The following is a 14,018-nucleotide window of genomic DNA, read 5'->3' as shown; positions in this document are numbered from 1 at the left end:
CACTCACAGCGGAAGAGGAAGGGGACCGTGTATGTGCAGAGATCACATGGCAAGAGAGGAAGCAAGACGGGGAGGGGGAAGGCACCAGGCTCTTTTTAACAACCAGCTCTTGCAGGACCTACTAGAGTGACAACTTGAGGACTCACTCATTTCCATGAGGATGGCACCAAAGTAATTTATGAGGGATCCACACCCATGACCCAAATACCTCCCATTAGGCCCTATCTCCAATATTGAGGATCAAATTTCAACATGAGGTTTGGGGGAATAAATATCTAAACTATAGCAGACACCTGGGTTGAATCTATACCTTGGTATTATGAGCAGTGGTGCAATAAACACGGGGTACAGATGTCTGTTCAATATACTGATCTCCTTTCCTTTGGATAAATGCCCAGTAGTGGAATTGCTGGATCACATGTTAGTTCTATCTGCAGTTATTTGAAGAACCTCCATACTATTCCCTATAGTAGATGTACTAGTATACATTCCTACCAACAGCATATATCAGTTCTCTTTTCTACACATCCTCACCAGCATATGAATTATTTTTTTGGTTTTGTTTGTTGTTGTTGTTCTTGTTGTTGTTTTGAGAAGGAGTCTCGCTCTGTTGTCCAGGCTGGAGTACAGTGGCACGATCTCAGCTCACTAAAACCTCTGCCTCCCTAGTTCGAACTATTCTCCTGCCTCAGCCCCGAGTAGCTGGGATTACAGGCGCCTGCCACCATGCCTGGCTAATGTTTTGCATTTTTAGTAGAGAAGGGGTTTCACCATGTTAGTCAGGTTGGTCTTGAACTCCTGACCTCAGGTGATCCACCAGCCTTGGCCTCCCAAAGTGCTGGGATTATAGGCATGAGCCACCCTGCCTGGCCTGGTCTTTTTATAATAGCAACGCTAACGGGAGTGAGATGATACCTCATTGTGGTTTTGATTTGCATTTCCCTGATGATTAGTGATGTTGAGCTTTATTAATTAATTTATTTATTTATTGTCATTTGTATGTCTTCTTTTGAGAAATGTCTATTCAGATCATTTGCTCATTTTTTTTTACCAGATTGTTTTTTGCTGTTGAGGTGTTTGAGTTTCTTGTATATTCTGAATATTATTCCCCTTTCAAATGAATAGTTTGCAAATATTTTCTCCCTTTCAAGAGATTGTCTCTTTACTCTGTTGAATGTTTTCTTTGCTGCACAGAAGCTTTTTAGTTTGATATAATCCCATTTTCTTTCGGGCCTTTTCTGCTTTTGTTGTCCATGCTTTTTGAGGTATTAGTCATGAAATGTGTCTCCTGACGCAAGGTATAACTTTTTTTTTTTTTTTTTTTTTTTTTGAGACGCAGTTTCACTCTATCGCCCAGGTTGGAGTGCAGTGGCACGATCTTGGCTCACTGCAAGCTCTGCCTCCCAGGTTCACGCCATTCTCCTGCCTCAACCTCCCGAGTAGCTGGGACTACAGGCGCCCGCCACCATGCCCGGCTAATTTTCTGTATTTTTCATAGAGACGGGTTTTCACCGTGTTAGCCAGGCTGGTCTCAATCTCCCAACCTTGAGATCCGCCACGCCCGGGTAATTTTTTGTATTTCTACTAGAGATGGGGTTTCACCGTGTTAGCCCAGATGGTCTCGAGGTGCAAGATATAACATTTTTAATAGATATATAACTAAAGATAGAATTGCTGGGCTTGTAACTGTGCAAATTTACAAGCTAACGTAAAACTAGCTTTCAACATGGCTATGCCAATATAAATTGTTGCCAGTAATGAATCATAAATTTCATTGATCCATAACCTCTCAAACACTGTACATTTTCCCTAGTTTTACTTTCTACCAATTGAATGAGTGCAACATAGTAGGTCATTCTACATGTTTCTGATGACTAGTGACTTCTTCTTCAAATGTTTATTAAACATACATGCTATCTCTTAGGAAAAATGCCAGCTGATATTTCTATTCATAATATTATTGGCACCACCTTTGGACTTTCTGTTATTCTGTTGATCAGTTAAAAAACCCCTATACACACAGCACATGATATTCATTATAATCATTTTTAAAATCTTGGTCTCTAAATAAGACAAGTTTCCCATCATGATGCATCCTCTTGCTCAGATATGCCTTACCTTTTAGGACCATTAAACTTCCACAAAACCTTAGAATCAGTTTGTAAAATTTCAGGGAAAACTCCTGTCAGATTTATACTGGAGAAGTCTTATTAGTCTATACGTTAGTCTATAAATCAGTTGAGTCTATAAATCAATTTAGGGAGAATAGACATCCTCAGAATATAAGTGTCTCCATTTACTAAAATTGCGTTTAATGTGTCTCAGCAAAGTTTTTAAAAATTTCATGTACATGGCTTGAACATGTTTGCAAGATCTATTTTTAGGTCCATTATGATTTTAATTGTAAATGATATATTTTAAATGTGCATATACACGTATGCATCTTTCTGTCTTCTAGTTGTTTGTTGATGGCACACAGAAAAATCAGTCACTTTTGTATATTGATTATGTATCTAATCTCATTGCTTAAGGACCTTATATGAACCATTGTTTCTCTATCTGTAAAACGCCTATTGCACATACTTGTTATAGAAATGAAATGAGGAAAAACGACCGACAACACACGCCATTTTACAGACATGTGCTATTACTTCCTATTGCCTTACTTTGTTAGGAAGACAGTAACTAAAAGGAAGGAATACAGAGAGAAAGAAGGTGATAGGGAATAAACTCTACTGCTATTTTGGCTTACCAGTACTTTAATTAAAAAAAAAAAAAAGTTTGTATATTTGGTTGCATAATAATTGTACTCTATTGCGTTAGTAAAATGCCAAGTAGATAACTGCATAGCATTATTTTAAAGCCAGGGAAAATAGATGAGCTATTCAAGAACCACAGTCACAATGGAATGGCTTAAACATTGTTAAACAGGTTACACATAAAAATAAAACACACTAAGATGCTTTAGGTTTACTTCTTTTTTAAAAAAAAGACAATGGGCCAGGTGCAGTGGCTCACGCCTGTAATCCCAGCACTTTGGGACGCTGAGGTGGGTAGATTACTTGAGGTCAGGAGTTTGAGACCAGCCTGGCCAATATGGTGAAACCCTGTCTCTACTAAAAATACAAAAATTAACTGGGTGTGGTGGCACGCGCCTGTAGACCCAGCCACTTGGGAGGCTGAGAAAGGAGAATTGCTTGAACCCAGGAGGTGGACATTGCAGTGAGCCAAGATGGCACCACTGCACTCCAGTCTGGGTGACAGAGCAAGACTCCATCACAAAGGAAAAAAGAAAAGAAAAGACAGTGATATATTATTTTATACTTTTGACTATACCTCTATTATATATAGTAAAAACTAAATTTCTGATACATGTTGGACTCATGATTTTTTACCTGCCTTTCTGCCTTGTTTTCTTCTTTCCCTCCCTTCCACTTCCTTTGTGTTTCTTTTCTTTCTTCCTTTCTTATTTTCTCCTTTCATCCCTCCTCTTTCTTCTTCCTCTCATTCTCTCATCCATGGTAAATTTAAGATACTTTGAGTCCTGAATTAAACTTAGGGATAATGTATGGATGGTTTTAGACACAGACTTGAAGCATTAACCCGTCATTCACCTTGGCCCTGGGGGTTAGAATAGCAATTCATGACGATGTCACCTTGGATGAGCATGCTCATTTTTCAGTATTTCATTTGTTCACATAAATGTAATATATTCAAATATTTAATATTAGTTTGTGAAGGAGGTATTTCAGACCCTAATATTAAAGAAAGAGATTTTGAGATTTTAAATGTTCACACTATTAAAATCCCATGTCCTAAAATACTGATTAAGATTCACTGTATTTTTAAGCCAAACATTTAGGAAGCTTTCTCAATATATATGCATGAAGGCTATATTTAATACTCTCTAAGCTGTAGAAGAACACCTGTAATAAAGTACATAAATGACCTCTAATTAGGAAAGCTTTGCTTCAATAAGCTTGGAATGACTCATTTTTTTGAAAATGTTGATACATATGCATGAAAAGTAAATCTCCACACCAGAATAGCTGAAGATTTTTGCTTACTTCATCTTCTATAAAGTTACAAATAGTCGAATGAGGTAACTTAAAGGTGAACCAGTGAAAATTGTAACTAAATGAATTTTTTACATATTGACTTATTTTTATCATTATCCATTTTAATTTCTGTCCTCAAATAAGAGCTATTTCTGGAAGAAAATAAACATAATTCTTGTTAAATAAAGCCCCACATGCACATATATTTGTATGCAGGGCTAAATTTAACAAGAGTTATATACAATACACATAACAAGAGCTATATATATATATTACTTACAGTAGTAAAATGCAACTGGAATACATTTGACAAGAATAATTCTACTGTTTAATAAACAAATGTGAATCTAAAAAACCTTTTTTATAGTCAATGTTGTCTTTCCTTCTACTCTTAAATTTTCATTCCAGCCATCAGACATAATGATTTTTAAAAATCTACGTTCATGTAAAATGGACAACTCTTTCCTGTGTATAAACACCTCTTTTGAGAAGTCTAATGTATGGTTTTTGTACTCTGTATAACTTTTAAAATTCATCTCCTCTCCCTTGTTTTGCCTTCTCTTGGGTTGGTAAAATGTAAAGTAAACAAGCACATTGCATATATTCAGGGAAAGCAAAGAACATATTCAAGAATGAAAGTCATGACATGATAGCTTCATCATTTTAAAAAATATTTTATAGTTTTTAAAAACCTACCATGAATTATGCAGTATATCACACAGGAAGTAGGGGTAAAAAGTGCTCCTGAGTTGGAAGACACTGATAGTTACAGAAGATACTTACTGGTCAGAATTTTCAAATGGTTGAAGGTGAAGTTTATCACCATAGACAAAACAAATTATGGAGATTTAGATTCCCATAATGGCAGAATTAAATTGCCTATTTTATTCTCTTAATAAACAGAAACAAAAATAGAGTATTTGGTGCCCTTTCCCCATCTCCCCAAGAGGGAAGTTTTTTGTGTGTAACTAACTGTACCAAGTAGCCACTTTGATTGATGATAAATTCTAATGTGAAAGAGCAAAGCCATGTTGCTTTTCATATAATTATATATTAGTTCAATAAATATTTGTCATTTCAAACTCTATTAATTAAGATTCTTAATTCTCAGAGGTAATTCCAATATAAGAAAGAGTCTCTAACACATAATTGGATAGCCTGCAAATAACCTCAGAGGTTTGATTTCTTTATTATTAGATATAACAGGTATTTTTTATTTATTTGGGGGAAGTTTGTAGAGATATTTGCAGACCTCATCTAATTTACACTACACAATCCTTAAGTTCTCATTCAAATCCAAGGTTCTATGAGATGAATAAAAGTTTATGCGTGTATAATGTTTTTGATTACTTTTGAAGAAAATTATGAAAAAATGATCTTTTAGGAAATAATATTAGTTTCTCTGGGGTAAAAGTTAAAATGAAGTTAATTTATTTTACATTGTTCCCAGTTTTATCTGATTGGACTTTAATTTAAAATTAATTCAGTCTATTTGGATAGGTGGTGCACAATTAAATAGAAACAATTACCTAAGTCATGTGTAAATGCAAGTTTTGCCAAAACCCCCACCTATGTTTCGCTTTCAAAGTGCCTGACAGTTCTGGATAACGTTTACAAAAAGGAGTTCTGGCCAACACAAAGTCCACTTCCAGAAATGTTACCTGGTATCACAAGTCAACGTAAAGCATTATTAATCTCTTCTGATTTAACGTTCTCACTATTAAATTTCAAGAACATAATATTGCAACATAACAATTCAGGGATATTAATTCAAGAACGCTTAATTTCTTCAAAAAATAAAAGTTAATAAATCTTTAGTAGCTGGAACATTTTACATAATTTTAATATTCATTACATTAATAAAGGTACTTATTTAAAAAGTGAAATTCCATTGAAAAGTTTACAGTGCAGAATAGCACTCTCGCACATCCCCCAGCCCACTGTTTATTAATTGGATAACTGAGGTCAAGTCATTTGATATCTTTTTGTTCCATTTTCTTCATCTCTAAAGTAGAAATAACTACTTTCTTCATCTGTAGGTTGGAGATAACCCTACTTCTTAGGGTTGCTGTGAAAATCAAATTAACAAACATGTATAAAATAATGTGCACAATGCCTGGAACATGGTAACTGCAAAATAAATGTTAGCTATTCTTATTATCACCCCTACCTCTCCTGTTCTGATTCTCTCAGCTGTCACTCTCAAAATTTCCCCTGGCATTTACCTCTATATTTTTTTTAACGATGTATCACTTTTGTCCCTTATTTATTTGCTTTTGACTCTGACAGACATTTACTTTGTGTGTCCACACCATTCCCCAGTGTCTCTCAAACTACCCACAAAAAGTTGCTATTTCGTAGTTCTGATTAAGTCAAGAATCGTCAGTGTTTACATTTTGTTTACATTAATTAGAAATTTCAGAGACAAGTAGGAATAAAGCCAACAACCGCAATTTCAACACGCAGAGACTCTATTTTTGTCTCACAAGGATTCTGGAGGTAGATGGTTACTGTTCTTCCCTGCTGTGCTTCGTATTTTACCTTTTATTCTTACAGTTGTCAAATTGCATCGCCTGATGGCTAACTCAGCTCCAGGCAACAGGGCCACCTTCAAAAGCACGGAGCAGGGGTTGGCCAGGGTGGCAAAACCCTTTCATCTCCTCTGGACTGTTCTTATTAGGAAGAAAAATAACTTTCTAAGAAGTTGTCCAATACAATTTCTCCTGCATCTCATTGACCAACACTGAATCCTGCAGTGGCTCCCAACTCCAAGGCAGACCATGGCAGTGAGAGTATTACACAAAAGAATGGCACTGCCTTAATTGGCTTAGAGGAGAGAGTCTCAAACTTTCTCAGTTCACAGGTCCATTGGTATCCGTATGATTATTTTCATTGTGCCCGAGGCAAAAGAAATATCAAACAATCCCTTTTTATAAGTAAGCTGGTACCAAAGAATGTAATATGTGTTTATATCCCCAACAACTGAGTAGCCATTTGAGTAAATACCAAACACAATTGTAAAAACAAAAACAAAAAACAAACAAAACAACCAAGTTTACTTCTAAATGACTACAATTACTTACTAAAGGGAAATGTGTGCCTTCTGGGCACTGCACAGCTTCTCACATTTTAAAATCAGATTAGACACCAACACCCTCATTTCCTATTCCACACTGATTTCCATTTAGTACTTTTTTATTTTTTCTTTTCTTTAAATCACATCAACCACTGAAAATCCTGCTTCACAAAGATAGGACATCCTGGAAAGCAAGGTAGATGGAACTAAGAGTGGAGTCAGGAAGTGCCTTTAGTTAGCTCCACAGACTAAACCTCCCACCCCCTGCATACCTGTATGTATGAAATGGAGGAGAATTTCCTTTGGTATCCGTACTCTGTCAACAGAATTTCAGCCAATTTTTCTCTTTTCAGCTCAGTGCTTGACCCCTACCTCCGGGAGTACTAGAAATCCCTAAGCACTGAGATTCTCAGGGTTCCTCTGGGACTAATGATTTGACTACTCACCCACATAAGGTTCTGGGTTTAGTTACTCTGGTTTTTTTTGTTTGGTTGGTTCGTTGGTGTTTGTTTGTTTGTTTTGAGATGGAGTTTCACTCTTGTTGCCCAGGCTGGAGTGCAATGGCACAATCTCGGCTCACTGCAACTTCTGCCTCCTAGGTTCAAGCGATTCTCCTGCCTCAGCCTCCCAAGTAGCTGGGATTACAGGCACACACCACCATGCCCGGCTAATTTTTTTACTTTTAGTAGAGACGGGGTTTCACCCTGGCCAGGCTGGTCTTGAACTCCTAACCTCAGGTGATCCGCCCGCCTCGACCTCCCAGAGTGCTGGAATTATAGGCGTGAGCCACCATGCATGGCCTAGTTACTCTGTTTTTAAATTAGTCACCATTCCTCAGTCACCTTCTGATTCCCAATAAAACTGTCAATATCTTTATTCAGTGGTGGACTCTCAGAACTCTTTTTCCATGTTAGTTGATGGCTTGATTTGGTTGTATTTTTATTTTAAATTAGTAGACTTTATTTCTTAGAGAGGTTTTCAGTTTACACAAAAATTTAACAGGAAGTACCAAGTTCTCATACACTCTCTATCCCCAATGCCCCTCCCCAACACCAGTTTCCACTATTATTTTTCCACTGTATTTCTTTTTTTAATTTAACTTATTTTAAGTTCAGGGGTACATGTGAAAGTTTGTTACACCGGTAAACTTTGTCATGGGGGTTTGTTGTACAGATTATTTCATCACCCAGGTATTAAGCCTAGTACCCATTAGTTATTTTTCCTGATCCTCTCCCTCCTCCCATCCTCCACCCTCCCAAAGGCCCCAGTGTGCGTTGTTCTCTGTATGTGTCCATGTGTTCTCATCATTTAGCTCCCACTTACAAGTGAGAACATGCAGTATTTGGTTTTCTTTTCCTATGTCAGTTTGCTAAGGATAATGGCCTCCAGCTCCATCCATATCCCTGCAAAGGACATGATCTCATTCTTGTTTTATGGCTGCATAGTATTCCATGGTGTATGTGTACCACATTTTCTGTATCCAGTCTGTCACTGATGGGCATTTAGGTTAACTGCATGCTTTTGCTATTGTGAATAGTGTTGCAAGGAACATACATGTTCATGTGTCTTTATAACGATAAAATTCCATTTCTAATATTGCAGTGGGGTTTTGAAAAGAGAAAAATCAGGTTGATCAATGCAACATTTTAAACTGGAAATTCAGACTAGATTGTGAAAATGACTCAATCTTGGTAAGCTTAGGGATAAAAGTAGAGAATCTCTGGTATTGCCCAAATGAAGGATATGCTGTTATTAGATAATTCATGGTCATCCATTGTCTATATCAAATACTGACAGATTGTGCATTTTCGATCTTACAGATCTTTCTTTGCTGCCCAGGTACCTAACATTCCAGGATGTTCTAAGGTTCACCTCAGTGCCACTTCTTTCCACAGCAAGGCTGCCCTAATCAATGGGGGGACATTTTTTTTAAATCACCCATCTCCTATTCAAAATATCCATTCATTTCTTCACAGAGACTTAGTCTCTACATTGGTGGGGAATGCAAACAAGTTTTACGCAGGTAGTAATTCCAGGTGATTTGCAGATAGTTTTGCATTTGAGTTTTATCCACCTCCACTTCTGCAAACTTTTTACATTATGAAAAAAATAGTACTTTTAAAATACCTGAACACTTCCGTATCTACTTTATCTATTCCTAGATACCACTTTCAAAATAAAAATGTTTTCTTATTCCTATTAAGGAAAAGATGTTATTTTGGAGAAGACATGATATAGTTCCAAATTTAGTTATAGATTAAACATTACCAAATCCAAAAAGTTCCTGTATTATTCCTTCTACTCAGCTCCCTAAAAGACTATGAAATTATTGCTTCTTTGAAAGTTTTAAACACCAGAAATCTTAATATTAGTGAGCATGCAACCATGTTTCACTATTGATCCTGGATTCAAAGCTGGCAGTTAAAACTTCTACTTCAGGTGAAATTTGCAGAAACAAACAATTGCTTTTATTCTATATTCACACAGGGTATGTGTTAAGTTCAGATTTTATAAAGGAAAAAAATGCCTTAAAAATACCTGTTTCATTGCATTAAATAGAAAGTTACGCTTCTGCCAGCAGGAACATAGATTATGTAAACTAATCTTTGCAACTGCTCATTAGCACATTTGGAAAATTAACTTTCCAGTCTTTTATAAGCTTGAAAAGACTTGAATAGTTAGTATTTAAAAAGAAAAATTGTTATCAGATATTGAGATACAGGAGAAAAGATGGATGGATTTCATTTTTATTGCAGAAATTAGTCACTGAATCCTGATCTTAGAGCTTCTTTTCAAATTATATTTGTTACCTGGAGACAGCAGTACATGTTTAAAAAAAAAATTCTGGATTGGTTAGCTTCAAGAAAGTTATATATACCTTTATTTTTTAAAAAATTACACACAAATGCACACACACCATTGTTTTGCAAGCTTTCCCGGTAAGAGTAGGGCCACCATATGTGAAAAACTCTTTATTGAGATGCCCTGAAATTCTATATTATCTTTTGGTTTCTTAACATGTATATTAACACTCATTATTTTATTATGATATATGTAGCACTTTCCATATGGATTCAGCTCCATCTGGAGATTGTAAATTTTTGGAAGCATAAGCCATGATTTTTCTTAGTAAATAAAATGGCAACATCTGCACATTACTAAAACTATAGAAAAACCTTAATAAATATGTGCAAAATATTTTTCAAAATAAGAGGTCTTGGTTACAAGCAAAAGAAACTGGTGCTGGTGACCATAAGCAATACAGAAATACAGTAGAAAGATAATGTCAACTCCAAGGGATTTCCAAGGACTTAGGTTAGAAAATGCACAGACTTCAAGACAGCTCCGAGGAGCCAAGAATGTGGGACTAGGTGTCCGCTTGTCTTTGCTCAGTAGCACCGGGCCTGAGAGTGGAGCAGGCAGTCAGCCAAACATTAGATGCATGCCCACATACTGATTGCCAGAGTCAAGGAGGGAGGTGTATTGGCAGCTATATTGGTCTCAACAGTTAACCCACTGGGGAATGCCCCAAAGCCACGACTGGGGTAAATTTTAAGTAGGCAAAAATCTACAAATTGAACTGCCCCTTAACCTCACACATGCCTTATCTCACATGACATTACTAAAGACTTTCATTTTATAAATAATACTTCTCTGAATGCAATGGAATATATTCCTTACGAATAAAATTGTGCATATTGATTCTGCGAGGAAAGTCAGGTCTCATCAGCCTAGAATCACAGGATCATGTCCATTTATTCTGTGGAATCATTATGTTCTATCTCCTTTTTTGTCATTAGACTGCTACTGCTTACACAAATTGATGAAATTACCCATAAAAGATAATATCATATGTCTTAGGTTTTCTCTCTATTCTGTAACCACTTATAGAACCCGTGATGTCTTAGTTTATTTGTGTTCAAATCAAGTCAATTTTTTAATTCCAAAAAATCTAGTTGGGTAGGAAGTATCATCTCTCCTTTGTTTTTACTAAATGTGTCTTTATACTAAAGATCCCATTTAGTTACTTTTTTGCAAATGGGAAAATAAATGATTTCGATTTTTTTAACATTGCTTTTTGAATAGTTGAGACTCTACAGCAAAAGTAAATATAGTTCCTTAAGACTTCTAAAACAGTAGTTCAGGACAGGTGCGGTGGTTCACACCTGTAATTCCAGTACTTTGGGAGCCTGAGGCAAGTGGATCGCTTGAACCCAGGAGGCAGAAGTTGCAGTGAGCTGAGGTTTCACCACTGCAAGAGTAAGACTCTGTCTCAAAAAAGAAAAAAAAAGGTAGTTTGTTAAGTAACCCTTCAGTAGGCAGTATGTTCTTGCATTCTTTTTGAATTCTGATCATCTTCATTAGAACCATAGTGAATTAATTTTGGGGAGAATGGGCTTCATTTTCTTATTCTTTATTGTTCTTTAAGTATGGTACCATTCTTTGAAGCCATGAATGTATAACCCTCTCAACATTTAAAAAATGACGAGTTGGACTGGATGCAGTAAAAAGAGAGAACTTTTATGAATTGTCCAAAAACTCCCTAGCCTGGAAGATGCCCAAATTCACAACACCATAGTTACAGTTTTTTAGGACATAAATTACCTTTCCAAATAATTATTGAAATAGAAAAAAAAATCATATTAAAACCTTTTAAAATACAAATCTATTAAAAAACATTTTATATAGTACAAGGTTAGATTACATAGGAATTTTATAAAACTGAAATATGAAAAGTGTTTAATAATACTTGACTTCACTGGAAGCCTTTAGGTTTATCTAATGTCTATCTGGAATCTGTTGTGATGAGTAGAACTTAATAGTTAACAATTTAATAAATTTGAAATTTGAGTGGTTTTTTTCAGTCCTATTTTGTAGTATATATTTCAGCAGACTTATGAATACCTCAGCAAAACAAGAATAACAGTGTGTCCTACCTCATAGAATTATTATGAGGATTGAATGACATAAGGCATATGAAGATATTAACATGAACAATTTTAATCATAACAGTAATATTAATAGTGCTCTTATTCCTTTTACTGTGTTTAGGAACAAATATGCTTTACTTTAACATTCTAACCTAAAAATCTTGATATACACTGTAACTACCACAATGACAAGTAGTGTACAAGATTTTGAATTTAATAAAGCATGTTCAAAAATCGGTGCTAATGCCGGACCACAAAAGTGTTCCTAAAATTATGCCAAATTGAGTAATATGTGTCTTGTTTGTATCATAGCAATCAGAACAAGTACTTTATGAGTTTGAACATATGGGGAGAATTTAGCAAACGAACTTTTTATCTTAAAAGTTAATAGATTCTCCACATGTAGCAATGCATTAGTGAAGCTATTATCTGGGAAAGATTAAAAAATAAAGACACAAATGGATGGAATTTCTGCAAGAGGAAGGAGAAAAGAAAGGCAGAGAGAGGGAGAGGAAGATGTCTTAATAGGAAATGTGCACATTGGCCATTCTGGCTTTCCGTACCTGGCCGAGCAGGAGACGCCATCATGGGAGTTGACATCCGCCACAACAAGGACCCAAAGGTTCGGCGCCAGGAGCCCAAGAGCCAGGATATGTACCTGAGGCTGTGGGTCAAGCTGTACAGGTTTCTAGCCAGACGAACCAACTCTACATTCAACCAGGTTGTACTGAAGAGGTTGTTTATGAGTCCTACCAACCGACCACCTCTGTCCCTTTCCCGGATGATCCGGAAGATGAAGCTTTCTGGCTGGGAAAACAAAACGGCCATGGTTGTGCGGACCATAACGGATGACGCGCGGGTTCAGGAGGTGCCCAAACTGAAGGTGTGTGCGCTGAGTGTGACCAGCTTGGCCCGCAGCCGCATCATCAGGGCGGGGGGCAAAATCTTCGCTTTCGACCAGCTGACCCTGGACTCCCCCAAGGGCTGCGGCACCGTCCTGCTCTCCGGTCCTCGCAAGGGCCGAAAGATGAACCTATATTTCGGCAAGGCCCCGGGAACCCCGCCTAGCCACGCCAAACCCTACGTCCGCTCCAAGGGCCGGAAGTTCGAGCGGGCCAGATGCGGACAGGCCAGCTGAGGCTGCAAAAACTAACCCTGGATCCTACTGTTTTATTAAAACGATTTTGGACGCTGAAGAAAAGAAAAGAAAATGTGCACATTGACGTTGCAGTCGGGGGTGAGAAAGTCTCTTAAGTAGCATGTCACATGAGGTTTCTTACTGTTGGTTTACTCCAAATGTTGTCAAACTTCAACACGGTACATCAGAATTGGCTGGAGGGCTTAATAAAACACAGATTTCTGGGTCTCACCCCCAGATTCTGATTTGTAGTTGGGTAGGACCCCAGAATTCACATTTTAAGTTCCCACTTGATCTCATCATGCTGGTCTGGCGAACCTCACTTCGAGAACCACTGATCTAGTTTGTAACAGATTGAAGGACTATAGCTTCATTCCACAAGTTGGTAAGGAAATCTAAAACAGTGTTTTCACGAATAATAAATATGAATGATAAATTCATTTTCTCAGATTTTACCGATTATTAAGAATAAGCTATTAAAAGTTTGTTACATATATAAACAATTATCCCATATCCCGAGGGTTGCATGTAAATGTAGCTATCCCACAAATATATTTAAAAGCACAAATTAGACACATAAGCACTTTTAGCCATGGGCAATAAATAAGAATAGAGAACACCAATTAAATTGATACAAATTAAGGCCAGGTGTGGTGGCTCACGCCCGTAATCCCAGCAATTTGGGAGGCCGAGGTGGGAAGATGGTCTGTGTCCATGAGTTCTAGACCAGCCTGGACAACAAAGTAAGACCCTGTCTCTACGAAAAATTAACCCATATGGTGCCATGTGCCTGTAGTCTCAGCTACTTGGGAGAC

At 37.0% G+C, this 14,018-nt stretch overlaps 1 protein-coding gene across 1 annotated transcript; it reads left to right on the top strand.

Annotated features, from left to right (window-relative positions):
* The first annotated feature begins 12,635 nt into the window (after positions 1–12,635).
* Positions 12,636–13,582, top strand: LOC117088787 (60S ribosomal protein L18-like). The gene has a single exon (XM_033219925.1). The coding sequence runs from the start codon at positions 12,652–12,654 to the stop codon at positions 13,201–13,203; it is 552 nt and encodes a 183-aa protein (XP_033075816.1). The 5' UTR covers positions 12,636–12,651; the 3' UTR covers positions 13,204–13,582.
* The last annotated feature ends 436 nt before the right edge of the window (positions 13,583–14,018 follow it).

Source organism: Trachypithecus francoisi, unplaced genomic scaffold (genome assembly GCF_009764315.1).
Source record: "Trachypithecus francoisi isolate TF-2019V2 unplaced genomic scaffold, Tfra_2.0 Lachesis_group10, whole genome shotgun sequence".
In the NCBI taxonomy this organism is placed as follows: Eukaryota; Metazoa; Chordata; class Mammalia; order Primates; family Cercopithecidae; genus Trachypithecus; species Trachypithecus francoisi.
This window is presented reverse-complemented; position numbering and strand designations above follow the sequence as displayed.

Coding starts and splice junctions, on each gene's coding strand:
- LOC117088787 (XM_033219925.1), top strand. CDS start 12,652: ATGGGAGTTGACATCCGCCACAACAAGGACCCAAAGGTTCGGCGCCAG.